At 35.8% G+C, this 27,807-nt stretch overlaps 1 protein-coding gene across 8 annotated transcripts in view; it reads left to right on the top strand.

Moving 5' to 3' along the window:
* Positions 1 to 27,807, top strand: part of CEP128 (centrosomal protein 128) — a 212,053-nt gene that overhangs the window by 86,059 nt on the left and 98,187 nt on the right. For 4 of the 8 annotated variants that reach the window (XM_068192686.1, XM_068192691.1, XM_068192684.1 and 1 more), the window contains 3 exons: positions 1,741 to 1,854; positions 5,359 to 5,467; positions 9,528 to 14,571. In XM_068192686.1, coding sequence (XP_068048787.1) covers positions 1,741 to 1,854; positions 5,359 to 5,467; positions 9,528 to 9,634 — 330 coding nt within the window. In that variant the 3' untranslated portion in view covers positions 9,635 to 14,571. Of the gene's footprint in view, positions 1 to 1,740; positions 1,855 to 5,358; positions 5,468 to 9,527; positions 14,572 to 27,807 lie in introns of those variants that run through there. The other 4 variants (XR_010999880.1, XR_010999881.1, XR_010999879.1 and 1 more) reach the window with 2 other exon arrangements.

Genomic DNA, 27,807 nt, shown 5'->3' on the forward strand with positions numbered 1-27,807 from the left:
TTTTCATGTTTATTTGGATCTTTTTGAAATTATAAATTTAGTTCTAATTATTAACTCTAGTTCATAATGTAGGCAAACATTGATAACTGGGCATAACAGGTCATGTGTTAATTATTGTTTCAGAATATTTTTATGGAGTGGTAAATTCTGATACTACATGTTAAAAAATGAAAATTTTATATTGAAATGAATTATGCCATTTGTTTCAATATTTAACTTAATGAGTGAAGGTAGATGATCTTTACAACTTTTTGTTTTGTTTTGACATAATGACAATACTTGTTACTTATTTTTGCAGCACCACTATCCAATCAAGATGTGTTTGGACACAGTAGGACATATTGACAGTACTGGTGATGTACTGTCAAGAGTGAAAGGCTCAGATTAGATTTTCAGTGGCTAAGTGGCTAAACCCCTGTACCATAGTTACTTTCCATTTATGAAATGGAAATAGAAAACAATTTGTAATTTCCTTGCACAATATAAATTTTAAATCAGTATTAAACCACAGATCAACAAATACATAATGATTTGCATTTTATTTGATAAATGATTACATTTCTTAATCTGTGGTTGTCATAAATATTTCAAAACATACTTGTTTGGAGCATTGTTTATTTTGTGTTCCTGAGGTCATCAGTTAATAATTCTACACCATTTTATTGTTGTCGTCATCGACAGATTTGGTAATGCAGGTACTGGTTAAAATGTTTGGGTTTGTTATGAACAATATTGTTGAGGTGTATAGTTTTAATTTCACATTCCAGGTATCCCCAGAAGAGTTTACTTGCTCTGACAGAGGTTTATGTTTACCTTCTGTTTCCACTAAAGGAAAAATTTTGTTCTCAGCAGGCATGTGCAATCTTCTTCACACTTGCCCTCTCTCAATTAACACTGCTGAGAAATGACACTGTAATTTTCTGGTTTGCTCTAGTTATAACTTAGACAATATTTGTGAGATTGGAATGCAAAATCTTTGGTTTCAGTCAGGCTTTGTCCTTGTCCATCATGCTTAATTTTTTAAAGATGGTTTTATGAAGATGAGCCCCTATCAACACAGTGTTTTGTTTAAGAAATAATTTATTATTCAAGAGAGCTAAGCTTTATGCCTTATCTTTGAGAAGGATGTCATCCTTTGAGAAAGATGTCAGAAGTTTGGAGCTTCTTTACTGTTTCTATTTGCAAATAACATATTGGGTTTTTTTCTATAGTAGCTAGCAAGTTCTTCCTTCAATGTTTTCATAGGAAGGGAGAAGGCAAGAAGAAGTAAGTTTTGATAAACCTCTCATGTTGTGTAGGAGGTTTGTTAATTCAAGTGAATCATTAGCTAGTTCAGTGAAGAGCAGTATGTTTTCTTGTTGAAAATACTGTTTTGTCCATATCCTTAGAACTTTTTTTTCTTCAGGTGCTTGTTTCCATAGTGTTGAAATTAATTTTCTGCCATTACAGAATTTTTCTTAGAAGGTATGATATTGCTGAAGTTTGGAAAGGGTTACAAGAAATCATTCACCAGTTAAGGATAAGGCCATTTTCATTTTGATCTACATGTATTTTGACATTATTTTTCTGTACAGAATATTATGTTTTTGTATGGTGCCTGTAGCTCAGCCTCTGAAAGTTACTACTTAATTTGTTCTTGCTGTGGTGAAAATCCTTGATGATACCTGTGTTTACAATAGTCAAAATTTCTAGCTCCTTTTCACATTATTAAATTATCTAAATCTTTAAATGCATTTCTAGGAGTCCCATTGCCGAAGGGAGATGATTGAGGAGAGGTATATGAGGTATAAAGAAATAGTGACTTCTTTGCAGCAGCAGCTGGAAGATTCAAAGCAAAGAGCTGGGCAAGTCAAGGTATGTGTGTGTACTCCACTTCTGTGTCCCAATTACTTTCAATGAGCAGCATAACCTTACCTTATTAACTCCTAGTACAAACACAGACTGAAATCACGCATTAATGTTTCTGTTTCATACAGCTGCCATGGCAATTGAACTCAGGCTCTACTACTCTGAAGTGTTTACCTGCTTTGTCAAATTGCTGTCTACAGCAATTTTTTAATTGTTCCATTTTCTCTTGTCCTTTCAAGTAAAAGATACAGTAACCCATTTCCCCTATAAAGAGGTTGACTAATTTATAAATTACGTGTAGTAATTCTTCAGTAGTTGATATTGCCATTCTTTGCAAACAATTCTCTATGATGTCTCTTTAATACATAAATGAAATCCAGGCAAACAGAAGGGAAGTGATTTGCTAAAGTCCACTCACTGGACTTATAGCAGTGCTAAGCATGAATAACTAACTCCCTACAATACAAATCCAGTGCTCTTCTTTACAAACTTTGCCTGTAATGAGTTCAACTTTCCAATTATTAGCATGCTTTCTTTCCCTTACTAGCTTGTTCATTGTCATGTCACTGTCATTGTGATAACAGCTTACTTCAGCAGAACTACAATTTCTTATGGAAGTGATTGAAAAAAGTGATCAGACCTGAAGAATCGTACTAGTATTTCTGCTACGTGTCTCAATCATATCAGTTTCTTTGGCAATGCATCATACCAGTGTTTCTAAGCAATTGAGTTCAAATCAAGGATCATACACTTTATCAAAAAGATGTTTGTGTTCCTCAACTTATATGTAACAGTCTTTCTTCTGTAAGACGAGGACATACTTACAGTATATGTTTTAAAAAGTGGAAAAGGTAAAATAAATACAAACTATTTTAGCCTAGTAAATTGCTGTTGTAAGAAGGTACTTGAAAAAGCTGTCTTGCTCTTCTGTAAGAAAGAATTGAAATGAGGAAACAGGCACAATCAGTCTGTTGCTGGTGATAATCTTCAGTGTCTTGAATTTCTCTTTCCTCCACACTAGCATTACTAAATCAGTAGCTACTGAAATTTGGAAAACATTGAAAAGCTTAGTGGAATGCAATCAGCTGATGGTAGAACATAACATTGCACTAAGCTGACTGAACTTACTGAGCTTGTGTGATTTGAACTCAATAATCAGAATCCAGTACAAAGCTGATTCCAAAACAATTCTCTTTCTTTAGACAACTGGGAGCATTTAATGGTTTCCATTTAGTCGGGCATAATTGGGTTTTTGCATGACATACAGTACTCTTTACTGTCACAGCTCTTGCAAATAGAACAGAATGTTCAAAACCAAGTAACAGACGGGTGCTAATCTGATTTCAGTGATCAGGCTAGCTTAGACTAAAAAAAGCCTTTTCAATGCTTGCCTTTCTTACCTTCCTTTGAAACAAACTCAAATGCCATTTATTTATTTATTTATTTTACTGTTTTCAGTTGGCAGTTTCTAAAATTGATTGCTGGAAAGTGTAGGACACCAAAGTTGATTCTTTCTGATATTTTTGGTTCACGCTGTGTACATAGTGCCCCTAGATATTTGATAGGTGATGAGAAAGTCCATGTTTCTTACAAAATGTTTACATTGATCATTTTAGATGAAATTACTTCTGAAATTAATCTTTTTCCTCTGTTATGTTTTTTTTCTAGCTTTTCTTATAATACACTTGTTTCAGCTTGCTTGCCAATATTGATCTCAGACAGGCATTATCTAATCTTGTGTCCCAGTCTTTTTTCATTTTAAGGAGGAAAAATTAAACCAAATTTGAATGTTCCTCTAAAAGCAGGTCTTTTTCATTCTTTCTTATGATTTCTTTTGTCCCCACTCAATCTTCCTACTCTTCTGTAATCTTATCAGATGGCTTTAAAATACCTGTTGCTTAGGTGCTCAGAAAAATAATAATTTCTATTTGTATGTTTTAAAATGGAAGATTTCCAGTAATAAAAGTAGGCTGTAGGCTTGCAGAATACCACCAGGTACAACGATCTTGATTTTTCAACTAAGAAAGGGCCAAATAATAACAGATAAAGATGAAACTGGGGGAAAAACCCATAAATATAACATATTAAAAGAAAATAGCAACAGAAGCAAAATCAAAGCAGAAAGCCAGAGGAAAACTAGAGATAAATATTTTGATGTAGAGATACAAATATTTTGATGTAGAGATACAAATGTTTTAGGAGAGTTTTCCTGCCACAGACAATTGACCATCTACTCAAACACAACATAACAGATGTAATTGTCAATGAAGCACATGACAAAAGCCACATTCTATACATTAATATTTCTGTAAAGAGAAAGCCAATTTGTATTGCAGATACTGTTAGAAGCATCTTTCTTGTTTAAAAGCTCTTCTTTTAAAGCATTTCTGGAAGCAGAATGGAAAGACAAAAACTTTTTTTTTTCTTTAAAAATTGTTATTGTGCTATGAACACTTTAGGTATTAAGTCTCTCATCAGCACAAAATGGGATTAATATGTATAATTCCCATTAGTCTTAACAGGAGTAAATCCTTCAGTGATGGAACAAAAGCTTGTTGTATCTCTAAATTAATGTAGAAATTTTTTTCTGTTTATTTTTCAAATCTTATGTATCAACATAAAATTAAGTATCAACATGAATGATAAATTGCAAGAAGTTTTAACAAAATTCCCTGAAGCTGTTTATGATAAGAATTCGTCAGTAAAAGTGTGTGTTTTATGAATTGATGCATTTATTCATTATTACCTCGTCTCATTTCAAGAAACTGAGTAATTTGGATACCAAGCCAAGCTTTTAATCTTATTTTGGGTGATATTTTAACTGGGGACTACTTGCTTCGGAGCTAATAGAGATTTTTCAAGGATTTTTGCTTAAATGACCTTTTTAAATTTATCATCTCTTTTTAGCTTATAGACTGAATGACTTTCCTCACCAAGAAGCTATGCTGTATGGGCTTAGCCATAAACAGTAACATTGTACTTAAGGCTTTATTTAATGGTTTAACAAAAAAATTCAAAAGCACCTTGAGGTATTTCAATATGAGAAATCAATGAACTTTCAGTTTCCTCAGTGGCAGAGAAAATGGATTTATATTTATTACTACTTGTGGAATTTCAGTGAATTAATATGAACCATTCATTGATGAGGAAGTCACCGTTCACTGATGTCTGCCCTGCTGATATGGTATGTCCTGAACTGTGGATGTGATATGAACAGGAACGAGCATTTTTACAACATGCTGTAGTGGCAAAGACTTGCAATGCTGCCACTGCTTTTCTCAAGGTGAAGCAGTTTTTTGCAGACATTTTATAGTGGTGAAGTGGGGATAAAACTCGTAAGCAAATTAATTTGAATCTAAGTGCAATACTGAGAATTCAGAGAATTCAAATCAGTCCTTTCCAGTGTTTCTGAAATCACAGCATGTGCCTGTATGTGTGCTACTAATTTTTGTTAAAGTTCACAGCTGCTTGATAGTAACAGATAAAATTATTTTTATTTGGTTCCCATAGGATGTGAAAATGGATGCTGAAATTTCTGATGTAGAAGTGGCTGCTCACTCTTCTAGCTGGCGAACTCAAAACAGCTTTTTGTGTAGCTCACTGCTTTCAAGTTCAGGTTGTAAGTATTATATCACAGAAAAAAATCTACAGGTAACATATTTTTTCCTTCTAAATTTTTTTTTCTTGAAAGAGTGAGACTCTTCTTTTCAAAAAACAAGCACTGGAACCATCTTAAGTATCCTTCTGTGTTTTAGTTTTAGATGCTGGATAGATGTCTTTGCCTAGGAAGTACTTCATCACATCCCACTGACAGTTGCTTGGGTTTTTTTGACTGGGGCATACAATATATTTTGTTTATCTAGGCCAAAGGGCTGCCCTTGAATTCAGAATCTCTGCTTAACGAGTCATACATGTGTAAACTGTGTAGACCCTCTGAGGGACTAGAGAGATGTCCTCAAACATGGATTCTTTCCAAGATCTTTCATGTGCGCCAGTTAGTCTCATGCTTGTTTAGCATTTTTTCAGTGAAAGTTGAATTCAGTAATTCTACTTCAATAGTGTTTTTAACTGTTTTTTCTCTACCTCCCTGTACGTGTACAGCTGGGAAATGTTCAATACAACATAGGGCGTATTACGTCTTGATTTGGTACATAGGCACAGCTTTGCATGAGTGTCAAAAGTAATTTAAAGACCAGGTTTTTAAGGGGTTTTTTGAGCATATCAGTGCATGGATATCAAAATACTTCTCTTCCAGGGTATCATCTTCTATTTATTTTCAATATAGCCAGTTTGTGTACTGGGAACCTATTTAGAAAGTTGCATTCTATGTAGTGGTAAGTCCTATTTCAGGCTTCATTACACTTTGAAAGCGTTGCATCTTAGAATGAGTGCTGTGGTACATTACTGTTCACCAATAAGTTTTGAGCTGATCTGATGAGGTTAAAGGTAATTGGTTTCTCTTCCTTTCAGAATCTATGGGTTGGTGTTAGTATCTTTTTGCAGAGCATACTGAATAACAATAGTGGGACTAAAGCACAGACACAAATACCTCTGTATTATCTGTACTTCAGCAACACTTTACCTTGACTCAGAGTTGATTTTTCTCTTTTCCCAAACCTCATCCCTGTCAAAGTCATGCAAATCAAAGTACAGCTAAACCTGTTTTGGGTATAGAAAAGAAGTAATTGATGCCTCACAGAATGTTCAGATAAATGACCTCCAGCAGTCTCTTCCAGTTTCAAGAATTCCAAAAGTGGTCACTGCAAAAATTTACTGATGTTTAAAAATGCAGTATAAATGTTCCTAAAATATTACTGTGTCTTTATACTGCTTAACCTGAGTTAAACAAGCTAGGACTTTGTTGCTTTGAAACTTTTAAATAAATTTTAGGCAGTTTTAAGAGAAATAGGATCCATGTGATCTGAATACCAATGTGATGAAACAGTTATGCATATTTATTCTCTGATTCAACTGTTTTTTACCAGCACTAAGTACAAAATTTTCTGGAAATACAGAAAAAAAAAAGATTAATAAAAGACAGTGGTGATTCAATTCACCACTTAGAGCTTATGGCACTGAAATATGTGGATTAGTCCACAGACTTTGGTTTTTGACTGATTGTCACTTTATGCTGAAACTGATTTCTACCAGTCAAATGTGTATTTTGAAGTTGTTGGTATAGTTCTTGAGGACAATAAAAATTCTGCTGGGGTATTAGCATTAAGGAGATTTTTCAGTGAGTGGCAAATGAAAAGTCAGATACTTCAGTCATGATAATCACAAAAATATAATGAACTTTTAATTTCAGTAATGATATTAATTAATTATCATTTGAGACTTTGACAGTGAAGTATAATTTGACGTCTTTGCTCCCAAACCTACTGTAGCTTTTAATAAATCATCCTGTACATGTCATCATCTATTTTCTGTGATTAATTGTATCCTTCTTCAGAAAAAGAAGTATGGATTTTTTTTTCTTTCATTTACCTTTTGGAGAAGTTTGCAAGCCTTTGTGATTTATATTTCCCCATTCCATCTCTCCTCAAGTCATAAAGTCTTACAGACTATAAATTCAATAACTAGTACTAGAAGCTTCCTTCCCAGTGTGGGTCTCCTATGACATTAGAGAGCACCTGGAAGGAGAGCAGACTCATTTGATATAATTTAACTTATCTGTGAGGGAGATCATGGGATTTAAGTTTAAAATTGGTTGACAAAAGAAGGGTACATAGTATGGGAAAATAAATTAGGGAACAATCTGTTTCCATATATATAAATATTGACTAAAAATTTGCCAATGCAGCAAGCAGTTAAAAGGAAAGTAATTAACATCAACATTGTGTTTTGTTTCTGGTATAGTTTCTGCAATTATAACAGCTTTCCCATTACAAACATATTTTAAAATATGTTGAGGGAATGTGCTTTTATTTATGTACCCATTTTCTTAGAAATTAAGAAGTTGAAATAAGAAAATAATTTATTCGGGGAAACATTCAGTAGATGGGGTTTGCAGTCTATATTATTATCAGACCAAAATGGTTGGTCGAGGCAGTCACTGCTAGTTGTTATCTAAAGAATAATCCTCAGAAACTGTTTTTATAGCCACTGTATTTTCCTGAAATTTTGAGTACAAAAATCCCCAGAGTTACACATGCTTTGCATTAGCTATGTGAATTGAGTCTTGCCTTTCTCTTTGGACATTTCATCACTTTGAGGTTTTAACCTGGATGGTTTCCCAGAAACCATATGTCTTAGAGGCTTTCTATTGTTGTTGGGAATTTATGTTCCAGGGCTTCACAAGTTCTGATGGACAACACTCTAGTGTCAACATGGTATGTAGTAGGATTGATACCACAGCTGAATAAAATCGAGTTGTCCTGGAATGTAGGCTTTATTGTCAGAAAAATTAACTCTTGCGCTCTATTGCTGGTGCCTGTCTTTATCCCTCTATGTACACTTTTTCATCATTTCTTAAGACTATTATTATTGGCATTTATAAATAATGTAATGTACTTACAAGTAAAAAGAAATTGCAACATCACTATGCTGTGGGCACCCCTCTAGAGCAAAACCTAGGGCTGCTTAAGCATAAGAACTTGGAATGACTGGAAACTTGACATCATCACTTAGAAAAATGTGATTTGAATTAGTTAAGCAATGAACTTTCTTTTTGATTTTTCACCTTACTTTGAATACTGTTCACAGGAGGTACAACTGACATGGTGTACAACAGCAGGGCTTTGAACCAATTCTGAAAACTTTATGCTGAAAACTTAGAACTCACTGTTATACCAATGTCCCAAACACAGTGATTTCATTCTTCTGAAAATGAAAACATCTCCCCCCTCCTAGCCAAACTGTAAAGTCTTGCTCCTTGTTAAATAACTTTTGTTTATGTACTGCTACAATTTTACTGGATTCTTAAAATTTACACTCTGGATATTCAGTAGGACCACTTTTCTTATGTGCTTGTGCTATAAAGAAGGCCATTAGAAGAAGGGTCTGTTGTATAAGCTGCTAGCCACTTTCCTTCCCTTAATTTCTACCTTTTGCTAAATGTTTGTATATTTGACTTTTATTCTTTTATTATAAGATGTTTTGGCAATTCATATTGTTTGGATTTTGATGCAATATAATATATTTAGAAATAAGCAATATATGTGTACCCTGCTGTGAAGGTATATGCACAGTATGACATTGTATGAGCCCCTGTTTAGTGTCACTTAGTGACTTAAGTCCATTCTTTTGGTAAAGATATTCCTTCACAAATTTTTTGACAGGTTTGTCTTATCTAAACAAAAATTCTGGAAAATAAATGGAAAATATATCTTAATGAAATAATAAATTTTTTTAAAACCGGGTCTACACTTCCTGTGTATAAGAAAGCTCATGGCTATGCCTGTATTATAGACTATTAAAATCTATTTCTCTAGAAAACAGAGAAAATATTCTCTTCTCAATTCATAGCCTTATGAATATTGAATATTATTAACACCATATTACTTGCTGAATAAATTATAATATCATATAATGAAATACATGTTTTAAACAAAAACCAATGGCCAGTCAACCAAATCTAAGAATCATAGGTTTGAAAAGGCCTCTAAGATCATTGAGTCTAACTGAACTTAATGTATCTGAAGATGCTTAATCACCTTTTTTGTGTGACTTATTTCTAGCACTTATGAAAGGGATGGTTCCTTTGGATACAAGTGGCACCAAGGAAGATTCTACTAATGCTGCTGTTAGTGAAATGAAGCTGCAAGCAGACGGAGGAAAGCAGTAGAATATTTTACGAAACCACACCAGTTTTCTTTGTGGTAAATTCCATTCCACTTTTTTTTTTTGGTTTTGAACAGTAGTAATTCCATCTGCTCTAGGAGTGATGCACCCTTAATGATTCAAAAATTGCCAAACACTCAAATGAAAGAGCACCAAGAGTGATTCTAATGAACTCTTGTGATAATTTAGGTGGCTTGCACACCAAAGGCTTTCTGGGACTTTGCTATTCTCTTGTATCTGTTTCTGCAGTCCTCTTAGACTAAATGTATTGTATTCCTGAAATACTGTGAAGTAAAATACCTGTGACATTAATCTCTGCTATGAGCTTATTTACCCCTGTATAGGAATTGTTCTGAAACTTGTTTTTTTATTATGTTTAATAACTTAATTAATAATGAAAAGATATTCAGAAATTGCCTATTACTATGAGAGAGAGTAATCACACAGTGTTGGACAGACACATTTGTGATTTTAGGTCCCTCAGTTTTAAAAAATAATTTAAGAAAGAAGTGATAAAGCAAAATTTTCTCAAAGTGAGTAAAAATTCACATCTTGTTTTCAGGTTCAGCATATATGTATTATAAGTTGTCCAGAATTATTCTTTTGGCCAGAACAGTTTTATTAGATGGCCTTAGTTAGGCACTTTAAAGAATCTGAATCTCACCCATCTGTATCAAGAGTATTGAAAGGCACTTCTATGTGGCTGTGAAAATTTTAAAAGCAATGTTTAATGTTCATTTATTTATTCTGTTTTGTTCTCTATTAGAGAAGATGTGTTATATTGATTGTGAAGTTCTATGGAAATACAATATTGCACATTTGTATTTGTTCAGATATCACTATTCTAAACAAATTGAACACAATTTTGCATTACAGTGGTCTCAAAGAGCAAATCAAAGAAGAATTTTCTGTCTAAGAATTCTGCTGTCTAAAGAAATGCATGTGTTTCTGATGGTTCTTGTGCTACTTCTGGCTGGATCACTGCTAGTGTGCCTTAAAAGATTTGCCAAAGCTATCAGAGTACTGTAGCAACATTAACACCATTCAAACTATTTTGTTTTGCAGACTTCTGTCATATTTAGAAAGCCTATTTCTTCTCTGAAACACTGTCATTTTTAGGACTGTGGGTGTATCAGGTATAATTCACAGGCCATGATGTGCCATCTCAAAAGAGGATTTTTTTTTTTTTTTTCAATACTCTCATGAAGTGTTCTGTAGTCCCAGTGGGTGCTCTGGACAGTGCACTTCCTTGACAATCACCTTGTGTTCAGCTTGTTTCAAACAGAACAACATGCTGAGAACATCGAGATCAGACACAGAAATGAGAGAAAGGTTGAGTTTATTCTCTGTTCATTTTCTATGAACTTAAATTGTTTAAAACTAAAAAAAAAGAATCTGACATGGTTAAAAAGTTTTCTTTACCTTTTGTTGTGTATTATGCTGTGCATGGTAGCACTGGCATTGGCTTTTTGCAGACTTCTGGCACATCTCCTCATTCAGAGGGTCAAGAAAACAAAACAGGCACATCCATCTGTTCTGATCGCAATGGCCATGACAGGAACAAGAAAAAAAATCAACAAATAAACTTCTGCCCTCTACAAACAGTGTCGATGTCATGAAACAGTGTTTAGCTCAAGCCACATCAACTATAAACTAAACTCACTTTAAGTGGATCCAACATTTGTAATTTATTTTTTTATGAGATCAGAGCAGAGGTGGAAATATGGCATTTAAAATATTTTAACTGGTTTGGTCTGCTGAAACTTAAAAATTGCAAAATGAAATGTCACCAGCTTGCAGACTTTTATGGTACCTACAAATTATGGCCAAAACATAGAAAGGTCACTTTAAAATATATTATTAAGCAGTAAATCATGTTCTCAAAACACCTTATGTGGTAGCAAGGTCTGGTGCATGGATTGCTGATGGATAATTGTTTTACCACAGTTTAAATGTTTTTTTGACATGAAAGTAGGTAAATAAATGGACCTTTGAGAGTCTTAGCTGGGAAGCAATACCAGAAATACGTACGGTCTTTTTCCTAAGGAATTTTTTAAAAATATTATGTATTTATACATTTTTTCCTGACTTGTAACTTAGAAATCTGAAGTATGTATTCTTAAAACAGGATCACTAGTGCTTTATATTGTTAGAAAACTAAGTATAAGCAGTCTGATCTCCTTCACATCAAATATTGAATCGACTTCTGTACTATTTGGGACAGAAATTACTACTGGGTGAACAATTTTGGCTTTATAACTTTAAGTATGTTCAGTGCTTAGTATATTTGCCTTTGCCCATGTGACTGGGTTTTCATCGGTTTTATATCCTTTTATAAAATTTTCTGAAAGGAATGGAAGAACAGAAGAGACATCAAACCACACACACACACACAGAAAAAAAATTCTTACTGAGTAAACTTATGGACTCCAAAGCCAGGAAATTCTTTCTGAAATTTAACCTCTTGGCATGGCAGTCTAGATAGCATGTAATATTTGTCTCTCGTCCACCTTTGATAGAGGTTCATATTACAAAGTGAAATTTGTTTCCTCTTTACTGAAGGCTAAAGTTCCGTTCATGACATTATGTGAAACTGTCCCTTTGTGGTTAAAGAAATAATATTATTTCCATATTGGTCTGAAATAATACTCTTCTGTACAGTTTCAGTTTTTAAAGTAGAAAAGCAGATAATTTTTAAATAAAACCTTTTGTATATTTCACATCTTAAAAATTGCTGTCCCTTCTGGTAGCCAGATTTTTTTATACTTTAACCCTTTAATGACCTGTTACTCAGTTCTTACCCAAAGCAGTGGTTTTCAATAATCAAAAACATGGTATTGCATACACAAAAATGATAGTTTAAATCTTTGTTCTGTTTAGCTTTTGGTAAATCAGGCAATTTTTAATGTATGTACTAAATACATACAGATTTTATAGGCTAGTATCAGGCATTCTTTTTTTTAATGTTGTACTGAAATACAGTGCTTCAATATTGTGCTTTCAAAAATGCATTGGTCCTCTATTTTAGCATCAAATAGCTGTCACATGAATAAGCTATAAATTTTATGCCCTTCAGTTCATATTGTTTTACAGCAGACTTGAGAGTACTTAATTACTTTGAGATTATATTTACTAAATAGACAAAATAATTTATTTTTATTGTGTAATTATGTCATCCTAAGAAGAAATGTCAAAATAAAAATAAAAAATAAAATTTTACAGTACAAAACAAAGCAATTTTCTTACATTTACTTCTCAAATTTTTGATGGAAACCAGTCTTCAGTGATGGTGAAAGTACTCCTTGTATATTCAAAGCTCAGCCACATTTTTACTAATTATTACAGCAAAGTAAATAAAATATATGAAAAATCCATACAACAAAGAAACTACTATTCTAAAATCCACCTCTGAGCTAAGGAATCTACATATCAGTTCATCTCTGGCTTGCAAGGCATAGTCTCTGCACTGGGTAGCACTAAATGGTTTTTCATGAATGAAAATGCCAGTATTACTCTGAAAGGAAATCAGTAGGTATTTTTGTTACACTGACTATAATATTTATGGTGAAAAATGAGAAGGCTGCAATCTGGATGTGTTCTCATATCTATAACATGCAGAAAAAATGTTCATAAATTTTCGTGGCACTGCTTTTTACAATCGAATTTTACAGTACCTATGTTAAACTCCTTGTATCTGCAGTGTGTTAGTAACAAATTTATCTCTCTCTAAGCCCTTGTCACACCACAGAAGTAATTGATACTGAAGTTAATGTGAGCTGCAGGTCAATATCTGATGACACAGCCTTGTCAAAAATGGATGTGCAGGAGGACATCACGCAAAGTCCTGTGATTTTGATGTAACTGTAGAATTTAGAAGCAGTTATAGAGGAAAACGAACAGTAGAAGGGATGGAAAGCAATTAATTATTAAATTAAAATTTCAGAACATTTTTATTCTTGTTGCCTTAGTATAATATTAGCCTTATAGCTCATATTTACATCTGAATGAAAGTGATCCCTAATTCAAATTCCATCTTGGATAATTTTTTTTCATGCTTAAGTACTTTCTACTCTAGGACAACTCAGCTCTTTACTGTAAGCATATCTGGGCTGCTGTGAAGATGAATTTATTTGTTTTTCTATGTAAATAACTGAATTAGATTTTAAATCTTAGGAATATTTTAGTGCTCTGTACAAGGGTACAACATTGCAGAATCCACTAACCAAGTTATTAAAAAATCTGCAATGCTTCTGGGAATGTTGACAGCAAACATGAGGGACATTGCTCTGGTTAAAATCCAGCAACATCCAACTTTTTTCATTTGTGCAAACAACAATAGCTCTCCTGTTTATAAAGCTGAAGTTGCACTTCTATCATTTTTCTGGCTGAAATAATGAGATTTTTTTTTCTATTCCCCTAATAATGACAAAATCTATAGTGTGAGAATATGCAGTGATGATATTTTTAAATTTCTAGTCTTTTTATTTGGGAATCTACTGGGTGCTATTTGGAACTAAATATTTTTGGAACATGGTTGTTAACATGTTTTTGTTAAATTATTGCATTTAAAAACAAGAACTGCATAGAGATGTCTCTTTTAGGATGATTTTGCTGTCTGTTTTTAGGGACACGGTTCCTTGATAGGTGTTTTGTGTGAGTAAGTACAACAGTTATTCTTGAGTAGTCTGTTATTTTCATCTCATTTCCAGAGTTGTTTTGATGTTAGACTGCTTTTCTCATCTGCCATCTACTGTGCACTAGTGTGTCAGAAGACATACCATCATTTCTTCACCTACCCACTGTCAATAATTTTGGTACTTTATGTTCCTATAGAATTACATTAGTGTTGATGGCAATTGTTTCTTAGAAGCTCTTTTCAAATGAACTCTGACACTCTTATTTTTTTACTAACATAAAAGCTACAGAGGAAATGGACTAACATCAGGTCACATGCTGTCTCATTTTAAAGATTATTCCACAGGCCAAAGTAAATGTCTCTTACTACATTCGTCTAGATTTTCTGATTGCCAGCATTGATTCTGCTATCAATTTGTAGAAGGAAATGGTAAAGGATAGACTTTGCTGCAATAACCCTGAAATATTATTGATTCGAGGCAAAAAAATGAGACTACAACAAATTTAGGACATCCAAGTGCTTAGTCCAGAGCCTAAAATACTCATATTAAAAAGTGTATTTCTTCAGTGTGTTAATATCAAATCATCCTTATGAACAGTTGCTGACGCCTAAAATATTTTTGAAAAGTGATACTGAAATTTGCTAAATGTGATCAAAAGGATTTCTGTGTCACTCACACTGTTAAACAAGCATGGAACTGGGAAACAGCCCAATTTATGTTTCTGGCATGAGGCTCTTCACAGAAACCACCAGTGATACAGTTTTCTACTTAGTGTGGAAAATGATGGAGATGAGCTGTGTTTTGCTGGTGGCCAAGAGGACAGTTTGCATCTGTGGCTGTTTGGTGTGGAGAGCTCAATGCAGGCACCATTTTTATTGAGGTTTTCACTGCCGAGTGCAGCACTGACAGCACCATTTCACTCAAACAGCTGCAACCATGAAGACATCATGGAGCTGGCAGAACTTTTGTTACATGTTTTGACTAACAGAATGTCAACAAGTCCATCAGAAGCCTTGGAGTTAGGTTTGTTTTGTCTTTACTGGAGCAGTCTCCAGTGCAGTCATAAAGCTGGAATATACAGAAAACTTTATTCAGTGTGAGCTACATCAGCAGGTAGGCTCGCTAGCCATGGGATATGAATCCATTAGTATGTTGTCCATTGATCAATTAGAGGTCTATAAATTAACAAAAAATTAATTTAAAAACTTCTTAAAAGTGAGACAAATTATTCTTACATGATAGTCAAAAAATCTCTGCAAATACAAAAAAATGAAATATCAAAGTCAAGAAACACTTCATTTTTTCAGAATGTGAGTAATTGCTTAAATTTCAGTAGAGTGACAGACTAAAATGAAGCTCCTGAATATGTTAATCAACAGACATCAACCCACTTTGTATCATCTCTTAATGTGTGAGACTTGCTCTCTTTGATTTAGACTTAACTGTGTTCCATACTTAGGGTAAGTCTGTTATGTATGTTGTGCACTGGGTAGCAAAGTTGAAATAATTCCACTGGAGGCAGCTGATGTGCTGCAGAAGGAATACAGGCTCTTGCAGTGTATTTTAACAAATAGCTCAAATGTTCAAATATCTGCAGTGGCGTTACATTACCAGAAGAAAGCAACAAATAGAAAAATACTTGAATTGTAGGTAAGGGTGTCAATATAATAACAGTGTTTTACTGAAGTTTTGAAGGTGTATCACTTTTAAGGCTGACATTTCTATATGTGCTTATTAGCAAATGCTGATATTCTATTTTTTTTTCCCTTGGGGTGTATGAGAAGAAAATATGTTATTTGCTTTTGATTTCTGGAATGTGTTTCGCCATTTCATGCTGCCAGTTTCTATTTAATTTGGGGTTTGCTAAAAAAAACAAATAACCATCTAATTCTGACACTTCATTACAAGCACTCCTAATTAAGTGAATTAATACATGAGTCACTTTCCTCTAGATATTTTGTTTTCATTTCATTTGAATGAAATACAGTGGTTTTTTGCAGTTAGTGTCCGAAAACAGGAGCAAAATTATTCTTGTGAACTAGCATTTTGGTTGGGACATTCCAAAACTAAGATTGCCCAGGCAATTCATACACGTGACACTGAATATATTACATCATATTTCCCAGTCAACTATTGTCACTGCAGTATAGTATAAGGAATCTGCAGAATTTCAACAAATAATATGGACATGAAATGTTTCTGTACTGGTATGAAGTCAGAAAGGTCTGTTTAATACTTCTAAACCTTATTGTGTTGGTTAATGTGATAGAAATAGGTATAGTGGAATGAAATTCCTCAACATTGAATTATTTCTTGAGATAAAGTCCATGAATGTTTAGCAAGGAGTCCAGCTCTTTGTACATGTTGAGGTTCATCTTACTGTAGTAACCAGAACTATTGCAGTTTCCTTCAGACTTATTTCCGAAACATAAAGCTGTGGTCAGTCTTCTAATAGCTGTGTAGGCATCAGGTATATCCTGTCCACATCATTATGTCTCTTTCTTATAGACATTGACATGTATAAACATGTTCATACAGTGTAAAATTTTACTGCTCAAAAAGAAAGATTGCCATTTATGCTTGGAAATCCTGACTGCAGTAAAGCTAGAAGAGGCCTTTTCTGTAGTATCAGTGGAGTTACAATTTTGTGCTGAGTTGTAGAAAAGGGGAGAGAAATATTTTCTTTGCCTATTTTTTCATTGCATTCTGAAGGTCTGCAAGTCTGCAATATGTGTTGGTCTAATGAAAATAAATGTTTGCTGAAAAATACATGATCTTATAAAAATCATATGGTAGTGCGCTCCAAAACACTTGGAATAATTTGACACTATGTCACTTTTATATTTAATTTTTTTTCAGAATCTAAGAAATGAGATTTTTGAGTTCACTAAGGTTCCTGTATTTTTTTCAAGAAGACTAAATCAAAGTTAGTTATATAATGAAAACCATGGTACTTCTGAATAACATCAATCCAAGCTTATGAAATTTGAAAAATTCTGAAATGTTACAGCTCTTTGTTCCTCTTTTATGTGGTTTACTACAGCTTTTTGAAAGTAATGAAACCCTCTCCAAGGAGAGATGGTTCATCTGTTAATATGTATCAATTGCATTTCACACTCGTGACTAAATGTTTTGTTTCATATAAGTTTTTCAACTGATCTAGTAATTCAATGAGTACCCAAAATGGGGATTTTTATGTGTGTAGGGAGAAGCTAATTATATCTTACATCTAAATTCCAGTACGATTGGTATTCTTTTTTAACAAAAGATTCACAAAATAAAACCAGTTTTAACTTTTTTGTCCTATGATATTTTAGTTCCAGGATAGCTTCACAAGGTGTTTGCAGTCCACTTTTTCCATTATCTGCCATCTTCAGGGAGGAAAAAAGTTCAACTTGACTGTCTTGAGAAGTATGTAATGAATTAAAAAAAAAAAATCTAGAATCATTTAGGTTGGAAAAGACCCTTTAGATCAAGTTCAGCCAAACTACTGCTTGACTATTACTTCCTGTAAATGGCATGGATGCACATAAAAGTAAGTCTACAGGTTGGATTTTCAGAGCACTTCACGCAAGTTTAGGAACAATGCATTGTAGAAGTATAAAAGGAAGAACTATTACTATGTTGGTTTGATGCACAAGTCCTTACCAACCTGTGAAATTTGAGGTACTTGGTTAGTCAGCTCATGTCACACCAGAACACCAATTTTATTGTTGAGTTGCTGCTCTGATTTCAGAATGCCTGTGCCTGATTTATATCAATATGAAGCCAGAATGAAATCTCATGCATAAAGCCTAAGTACCAATCAAAATACTAAGTGCTGAGATCTTGTCAAGTGATTGCAGTATGAAGTATATGAAAGCTGTCTTTTGTGCTCTGAGTATGTTGCTGCAAACTGAAAGCTTGGCACAGTCTGCAGGTATGTTTAAGTTTGGTTAAGGGTCTACTAGGAAAGTTCATATGTTAATTTAACGTCAACATTTGTACCTACTTTCTGCAATTAGACTATAAAATGTTAGCCAATGAGGCAGTAACAAAAATATCAAAATACATTGCACTTTTGCTGACTTGGGACTTACTCCAAGCAATTCCTGAAGGCAGCGTTGCAAGTCTTTATTGCATCTCAGGAGATAGTTGATACCTTTGCAGGATCAAAGTTGCTAGTTGTACTTGTAATTTAAAGTATAACATAAAAACTTGTCATTTTTGTAAGCTAACATAATAAATTATTTTTCCAAGCAATGCATAGCATCTGTATTCATTTACCTAACATTGCCAAACTTATGTAAAGGCCTGTTTTATATAATTGATCTTTTTAGTTTTGTGAAATAAGATGTGTGATATGGAATTACATTGCACAATTTTCTTCTTGTCTCTAGGAGCAATTGGATTTTTTTGGTGGTTGATGATCCCTTCTAAGACATGATGGCTGTTTCTCACACCTGCATAGTTGAGCCAGTTGTGCCTTATCAGAAGGGATGAACACCTTCAGACTTCTGTGTAGATGCCCCAGTGCCTCCCCGGAGGTAGGGGGAGGGAAATTTTACATCTGAGTCCCATGGGGAGGGAAGATTTACACCTGAGCCTCGTGGGGAAGGAGGGCATTGGCATTATAAAAAGCATTTTCCCACCTCTAAGGATCTGCTGCTTATCAACCTTTTCACTTACCTGGCTCAAATCTCAGCTTGTTGCTAAAAAAAGGTTTGTTTGTTGTGATCATCCCCTGGTGGTGGGAGTGCACACTCTCTGCACCTGGGCTGTTCTTATGCAAATCTGAGGTTTTGCCACAACACATAAAAACTCTCCTCCCATTTGGTTGGGGGGTGCAAACCTGGCCTTAGCAAAGCACCTGCTGCTTTTGCAAACGTCCAATTGTTTAAGTCTTTTAACCTTTAACATTTCTCTCACAATTACAGAAGCCTTCTGCTCAGTAGGACTATTTACATGCACCTGTCCTCTTATTTTTTGTTCCTGTTCATTCCCTGGCAGCTATTCTAGTCTGTCCCCTACTTCTCTTTCCTGTTTCCTGTTTTTATTTCTAGCCTCTGTCCTTGGAGGAAACAGCTACTCTGGTCTTCTACCAGAAGGCTGTTAATTAGTCACAAGATGACTAGAGATTTTTCGTCTTCTTGATGTCATGTCCTTACTTAACATGCACATAATTGTCCAGTAAGGAAGCTTCTTCCTAGTCCTTCCTAGGGCAAATATATCTTCCGTCTCCTTTGGGATCTTTCCAGTTAGACTCTCGAAGGAAACCTTTCTTGCTCATTTCCAGCCATTCCACATATTCCATTACTGCCAAGTTGAAGTATCTTGAGGCTATGGCTGCAGATATTACTGACTGGCAGTAACCTCTGATTTAGCCAACTTTCCCCATACTTTATTGGCAAGAACAGAGGTTGGGGAAACTGCCTAACATGCAAATGCTCTGTTAAAAAGGAAAAGTACCTGATGCAAATTAAGGCAATATTTTTTGGGGTATGTAAACCCAGGAACAGTGGCACCATTTCAAACAAAATTTCATCTAATCTAGAATTCTGTCTCCAGATATCAAGAAAATATTGAGAATTTTGATAATATATGATGTGGGTTTTAAAGGGTATGTTTCCAACATGTAACAATTTTCATTTCATGGAATTCCTGAACCTGTGGTGATAGTCTCCTAGTTAATGATAGCCTTGAGGTTTCTTTTTGCTGCCATGAATTTGTGCTAATACTTTTAGAACTTGTATGAGTTTTATCATCTGTAAGATTCTTTAGCAGAGTTCTGTGACATAATCATCCAGTGTGGATGTGGTCAGCTTTCTGAATATGCCTCCTGCAAGTTTCCAATTCAAGTGACCTAATTCTTAGTGCAATAAGAGAATTCTGTCTTCTGAAGACACTTCTTTTATCATGAACAGTGCTCTTCTAAAAATAATGTGGAAGATCAGAGATTTAAGTTGTTTCTTTCCTTGTCAGTTTCTGCTGTGGCTGCCTGGTATGTTGCAAGTGCTTTAGCAGCAAGGATCCTATCTGGATGGGAATTTTTTAACAAGCACGAAAAATCTGTTGGAGTTGTTAACTACTCAACAGAAGTTGGAATTTTCTGGTTTTATTCTACAGCATTTTGAAGACAACATGTAAAACAGACTCTGTGACCTCTGATGAGGGTATGTCCCTTAGGCACAACCTAGTTTCAAGAGAGCACCTTTTTTTTCTGAGAAACCAAGGCAGTTCTGCTGAACAGATAAGACTGGCTAATAAAATAAATGAGACTAGCTCATTTTGATGGTCAAAGGGAATGGATGGACAGAAGATACCTGGGGCATAGCAAAAGTGCTTTCTTCAAAGTGGAGTTTCTGAATGAAGTTGGGAAGAATTGATGTTCCCTGTTCCCTCACATAGCCTAGACTAATGAGGTATAGAGTAATAACTGTAACTGTTTCTTTTTATCTCACAGTAGAAGAATATTGTTTCATATTGGATTGGTTTTTTGTACTGAAATTCAAAGCTCATGTAATCTTTTCTTGGATCTCAGCAGACTGCTCTAACACAGGATCATTAAGAATCATAGAATTATTGAAGTTGGAAAAGAGCTTCAAGATCATCGAGTCCAATCCTGTTCAATCCTATTTTTAAATGTACCATGTTACAAGGTGTTTCTGCAGTCTCCTAGACAGTAAATATAATATTTACTGTGATTTAAGATAGAAAGTTTCATTCACAGCATTTCAGATCTAATTTGCTGATTTCAAAGCTGGGAGCAAGTGTGTGTTACCCCGTATTGCTCTATAGCAAAGTGCCATCTAGCTCAGTGAACTGTCTCCAACGTGGGTGAGGAATAAATTGCTAGGCAAGAGTTTAGGCAAGTATCTGGCACTGCCTTCTCAAACTATTCTCCCAGCTTCTGGCAAGCTGTATCTCAGAAACCTCCTAAATCAAAACTTGCAATTTTGTTCTGTTTTTCTGGTTAGACGTGTGGGGAGGCTGCTGCTTTTCTGCAGCTAGGAAGGAAACTTCCCTGTTAGATGCATGAAAGGAATTACCCTTTGTGAGATAGTACAGAGTGCACGCAAACCTAAATTTTTTTTTTCACACAAAATTTGATCTGCAGAATAGCAGCCACTGCTGCACAAAACCGGGCTCTTAAATCAGTCCTCATCTCTGCCTATCTGGAAGTGTTTTCTGGAAGGATCCATGTTTTTTTCAAACTTAATGGTTCTGGAGAAGTCCATTGTTTTGTGGAATATAGGATGGTTTCTCCTTAACAATTCGTATGACCACTGGAGTCTTGACCTACTTCTAGCCATGCGTGTGCTACAGGCAGTAGAGAGGTTATTGAAGGGAGGAGCTGTTCTTGAGTGAAGTCTGTGCTGACAGCGGTATCTGCCACGGTGCCAGAAGGACTGATGTGGGTGACTCACCAGGGGTTGTTCTTCCATTTGTTTCAGTACTGAAACAATGTCACAGCAGGATGCTGGAAGCTACTCGGGGGATGAGACGTAAAAGCCTACTTTTCAATGCTCCGTTACTCTATTTAGTGTTTGCTTGCCTTCTCTATTGTGCATTTGATGAAGTTTTAATTATTATTTATTATATTGTTAATGCTGCATGCCAAACACTGGATGCAATGGAGATGGTTGGTAAATAAAATAATTAGTATTATGCTTCAGAATAATGGCCCCTTGCACAGTGAATGGCATGAATGAGCTGGTACTTCTGCAAAATGTTCTACTATTCATAGTTATTCTGTACCTTTTCTTCCTACATGCTGAGTCTGTAATTAAATCTTCCTTCTTGTTTCTCACAGTAGATAAGGAGTTATATCTACTTTGAATTTTCATTTTAATTTCCAGGTATGAAGAGTATCTTGGCCAAAGCTGCAAACTTGTGGCTAAACCAGAAAGAGTCCTGATCCCCAGTCTCCTTGCATTATCTGAATGACTCTGGAGCAATCTATTTAGGTATTTAAGGGTAAAGGTCTTTATCTGCACTAAAAATGACATTAATCTAACAAGTTGTCTTTGTTAGTAGGCTAAACAGAAAAAGAGTACAGTGGCACTTTTTTCATGACAAAATGTAAGATATTGTTCTACTCTCCAGTTTTGAATTTTTTAAAACTGGCAGGAGCCTTGAATTGTGTCTGTAGATGTTGCTTTGCTCAGTTTGTGTAAGTGAGCAATTGAGAATAACAGCCATGTCAAGCACAGAGCAGAATTAGATATCAGTTGAGGGAATAAATCAACACAGGAAGACCTTGAAAGCAAATGCATGAGTTATGGAAGGAAAAGAAAAAACACTTCAAAAGGCAGGAGCCTGTGATTGTTTACAGCTGTCAGGAAACATTGATACTGCTCCCTACCTTCTTTGCTATTTAAGGAAAGAAAAGAAATAGGAAGAATTTAATTTTAATTATGTAAAATAACATGCCAGGGAAGTAGGCCATGCCAGGGCCTACTCTGTATCTAATATTTCACATAATTTGCTTGCTGTCCTGGCTGAGAGCTGCTATACATGCCTGTCATGTGAACTGCAGTTCCCCAAGGCTTTGGGATTATTCAGGTTTGTGCCGTAGCACTCTGCTGCTATTGCTTTAAACCTGATTAATGAATTGGAAGTTGAGTTGATTTAGTACTTCAGGTACCGGCATAAAATTAATGGTTGCAGAAACTTGTTCAGGGGTTGGTTTTTTTTTTTTTCAGTAAATATTGCCTTATTCTCCCTGTTGTCTTTGAAGAAATGCAGAGAAGAACTGTAGGTTAAAATTCAATACAACTGTTTCATTAAGCTCTGGATACTCAGATGCTAATGAGTGTAAGTTACCCCCCTCCCCCCAAAAAAAAAAATTTCCAGGCAGTGTTGGAACAGGTACTTCAGCTGCAAAGACATGCAAAATTGCTTCTCTTTTGTTCACCTTCCAGCTAGGAAAATGTTCTCTCCCCACTTAACAACAGCAGCAGCAAAAAAATGCAAACAAACAAAAAAAATCAAGGGAATGATCAAGGTCTACCCAAGTAAGAGCAAATACATTTCCTATCCTCCTTGGGGCTGCCTGGCATGAGAGTGTCCTGCTACCCTGGTAGGGCCTGAGAACAGGAAGGGTGCCTGGGGAGGCAGTGCACCCCTGCTGCTATGCCAAAGTGCTACAGAGCACTACTGTGTTTGCTGTGCCCCCAGCTCAGTGAGGAAATGTTGTTTCATCTGTTCTGGCAACTTCACAGTTTCCTTTGTAAGCTTCTGAAACTGAGCTGTGGTTGTTGTCACATGAGATGCAAAGGGCAGGAGGAACTGGGTTGGGATCAACAGTACAAAAATCTGAAAACACAAGTAAATCTAAAGCACTACCAAGCATTTAAATCATAGGATCATGAAGATTGAAAAAAATCCTGCCTTTTGCATAGGTGCAGCAGATGAAAGTCAGCAGTCAGAAAAGAAAAGCTGCTCCAAGAACACCAAAAGTGTGCCATTGGGATAAACTACCAAGAAACCCATTGGCCTCCTCCTGGGAAAGCTTTCCATGCCTAAACCTACCCTGCTATGATGCAGGCAAGGACAAGAAACTACAAAGTTACCTCTGGAAAACAAAATCCTTTTTTCACCCTTTCCACCCTTGTCTCTGTCCCTGTTGATGAAAGGAAAAGGCAACAGAGTGTGCGTAATATTCTTTGTGGTGCAGATTAATAAAAAGTCTACATTGCTGGGTCAGACTTTATGTTGGTTTTCAAGGATAGTGGTATGGATTTTAGAGCTTCCGGTTACTGATAGCACAGTATTAGTATGTTCTAAATCTTACGTTTGTCATACAGATTTAGCACATCTAGTGAACGGAACTAAACAAACCCAAACAATCCCATGGGTTTATGTGGGACAATGTTTCAGCTTCAGATGTTTCAAACTCTGGATGTTCATTTCCTTTAATATGGTCTCCAAAAGTCTGCAGTTCAAAGGAAAAAAAAAAAAGCTGAGCATTTGCAGTTAAATAACACTTTGTACTGTTTATTCTCTTAGTGATGGTGATCCAGGTTCTTGTATCATTCTTTCTATCAGATTTTGACAATTGTATGTCTGTTGTTGGACTGGATGATAGTTACAAAAGGCTGTTGCTTCAGTCATTGCTTGAAACACTGGAATGAAGCCTGGCCCTCTTGGACTTTTTAAGTAGCTGGTTTATTTGTCTTTCCAAAGCAATTTATCTAAGTAGGCCAACACAATCAAATTACATGGGATTCTAAATACATTCCACTGCTCAGTCTGACATCTTAATTAGAACTTTTAAAAAATAATGATTACCTTTTGGCTCCCAAAATTTCACTAACCTCTCTTAAAAATTGGCCAGTGAATATCACTAGCAGCCACACAAAACTATTTATTTTTTAAAGTTGATCAGACTTTCCATTGGTACATATCCTGGCCAAAAAAAAAAAAAAAAAAAAAAAGCTGTAAGAAGAAATACAATTTCTTCTAGTTCAAAAACACAAAACCATGGAATAATGTAATCCTGATCTTGCATAAAAACTTTTTTATCCACCTTTGTCTGCTTTATAAAACCATTTATTTTCCAATATAGTGTAACATATTTGTGTTGCACAATATTGTGAATAATTTAAAATACCACAATGATTGCATTGGCTTTCCCATGCTTCTTCCAATTTTTTTTGCTGCAGGGACTGTGTAAGTGGAGCTATTGCTGTTAAGTGTCATTTTGAGTTTTTCTGTATTCATTTATAAATTACCTCATGTGTCTCAAAGTGGACTATCATCTGTGAATAAAGGAGGATAAATATCTACTCAGAGAGAGACACTGGAGTGCATGAAAGAAAAACAGCATCAGAGCTCAGAGATGAGGATTTAACAAGATGCTGGCTAGCATTACTACTTTCTTTAATTTTCTGTGGGTTATTAAAGTGAAGTGAGTTTTAGACACTTCACAAACTTCTTGAATGCAGAGTCAACTAATTTAACCAATCTTTCAAATAAAACAAACACCACCACTCCACCCCTTCCTAATTTCAGTTGTCAGAATTGCAAATGGTTCTCAGTATTTTCCAGGTGCTTGTCTAGATACTGAACTGGAGAAATTGATGGTTTCTTTTAAGATAATTGTACCTGACCACAACTTACATCAAAACTCCACTAGTCAAAGTAAAGTGAGTATAGTTTTATAGAGATTAAAATAAATTTGTTAAATATTAGTTCAGTTATCAGTTTTGGTGCATAAGAACAAGGCTCCCCATTCAATGAAAATTAAATTAGAAGTTTCATTCCACATGCCAAATGCAAAGCAGCCTCTGAGAGACACCAGCAGCAGGAACTGAGCCTTGTGACAACTTCAAACCATATTCATGACCACTTTCATTCTAACTGACCAAAATAAACTTAGTCTGACATGAAATTCCATAAAAAGCAGACAGCTGAGATGTGGGAGCTTCAGAGCACACTGCTTTGATCTATAGATCCACTTGTATTGTTCACTAGTGCAGACAGCCTTTGTGACTTTGTGAAGTCTCAGCTTTCTGTGAGCACTTTGTTTAAAGTAGTTGGCAGTATTTACTGTTTTCTTGAATATCACATTCACCTCCACCTCCAGTATATGGTACTGTCCATTTACAAACTATCTGAAGGAAAATAGCTGGATAAACACATCATACGATGTGTGAGCTTCTGGATCACAGGTTGAGCACAAAGGGTTATAGTGAATGGGGTGATATCAGACTGGTGACTGGTCACTAGTGGGGTTCCACAGGGCTCTCTATCTTTGGCCCTGCACTCTTCAACATCTTCATGAATGACTTGAATGCACAACTGGAAGAGTTACTAAGCAAGTTTGTAGATGATACAAAACTGGGGGGAGTTGACTCCCTAGAAGGCAAGAAGGCTCTGCACAGAGACCTCAACAAATTAGAGGGCTGGGCAGTCACCAAAATTAAATGGAGTTCAGCAAGGGAAAATGATGGATCCTTCATCTGGGATGGGGCAACCCTGGATATACAGACAGAATGGGGAATGAGAGACTGGAGAGCAATACCAGGGAGAGAGAACTTAGGATGCTGGTCAGTGGAAAATTGAACCTGAGCCAGCAGTGCCCTGGCAGCCAGTAGGGCCATCCCTGTTCTGGGATGCATCAGGCACAGCCTCGCCAGCCAGGCAAGGGAGGGGATTGTCCTGCTCTGTTCTGTGCTGGATGGCCTCACCTCGAGTGCTGGGGGCAGTTTTGGGCACCACAATATAAGAAAGACATGGAATTATTAGGGAGCACCCAAAAGAGTGTGACGATGGTGAAGGGCCCTGAGAGGAAGCTGTATGAGGAATGGCTGAGGTCACTTGGTCTGTTCAGCCTGGAGGAGAATGAGGAGAAACCTCACTGCGGTTACAACTTCCTCAAGAGGAGAAGAGGAGGGGCAGGCACTGATCTCTTCTCTCTGGTGACCAGTGACAGGATCTGAGGGAATGGCCTGAAGCGGTGCTGAGGGAGGTTTAGGTTGGATATTAGGAAAAGGTTTTTTACCCAGAGGGTGGTTAGGCACTGGAACAGGCTCCCCAGGGAAGGGGTCACAGCACCAAGCCTGAAGGATCTCAAGAGACATTTGGACAGTACTCTTGGGCATGTGATGTGATTCTTGGGGATGGTGCTGTTCTGGACCAGGAGTTTTCCTCAATGATCCTTATGCATTCCAACTCAAAATATTCGGTGATTCTGTGATTCTGAGAAAATGAGCTTCAGAAGTTTGACACTGTGTGTAGAGACCATAATACAAGCCAGTTACTATATTCCTTATCTGCTTCTGTGGACATACTACTTTTATTGCACTGAAGATTCATGCTACGTTTCTATTATCACAGCTAGCATTATGTCTAGTATTTTCCATTAAAATTTCAGATTATTCTGCAGTGTAAGACAGTACAATTTGAATCTTATTATAGATTATACAACATACAGAAGAAAAAAAGGTTAGTACCATGTATCTCTGTGATTTGTGCTTTATAGTTTTGTTGAGCCAAAAAAGAAACTGATAATTTGGGCTGGAATGGGTTTTCATCCTGCCTTATTCAATACAGTCAGTCTAATCTGCTTTGGTCTCTCTGTATGAAGACAGTAGAGGAATGCAGTCAAAATCATGGGAATCTGCCATCCTGAAGCCATTGCTAGTAAAGTATGACCAAAAATTGACAAAGGAAAGGAGGGAGGGATGGATGGATGGATGGACATCCACCAAGCAGAATAAAGCTATCAAACACTGAGGAATGCATATAGGGATCTGCATGAAGCAGAATGGAAAAATTAGGAGGGTCAGAGACTTGTGAACAGCAGAACTGTTGGCAAGATGGCTGCAAAAGGCTAATTGAGGAGACAGTGAAATAAGAATTCATCAAATGCACAAGGAGAAAATTATGCTAAATGAGAGAATACAGAGGATGTGTGGGGACAGAAATTCAGCTCGATCACCTAAGGATGTCTGCTCTGCGTACATCCGTCGTCTTCTGTTTGTGCAGTAGTTCTAGAAGCTATACTTCTTGCTAAGGAAATTGGAGCCAGTTGGGAGTTCTAGGAGAGAAATTT

This window comes from Anomalospiza imberbis, chromosome 6 (genome assembly GCF_031753505.1).
Source record: "Anomalospiza imberbis isolate Cuckoo-Finch-1a 21T00152 chromosome 6, ASM3175350v1, whole genome shotgun sequence".
NCBI classification, from domain to species: Eukaryota; Metazoa; Chordata; class Aves; order Passeriformes; family Viduidae; genus Anomalospiza; species Anomalospiza imberbis.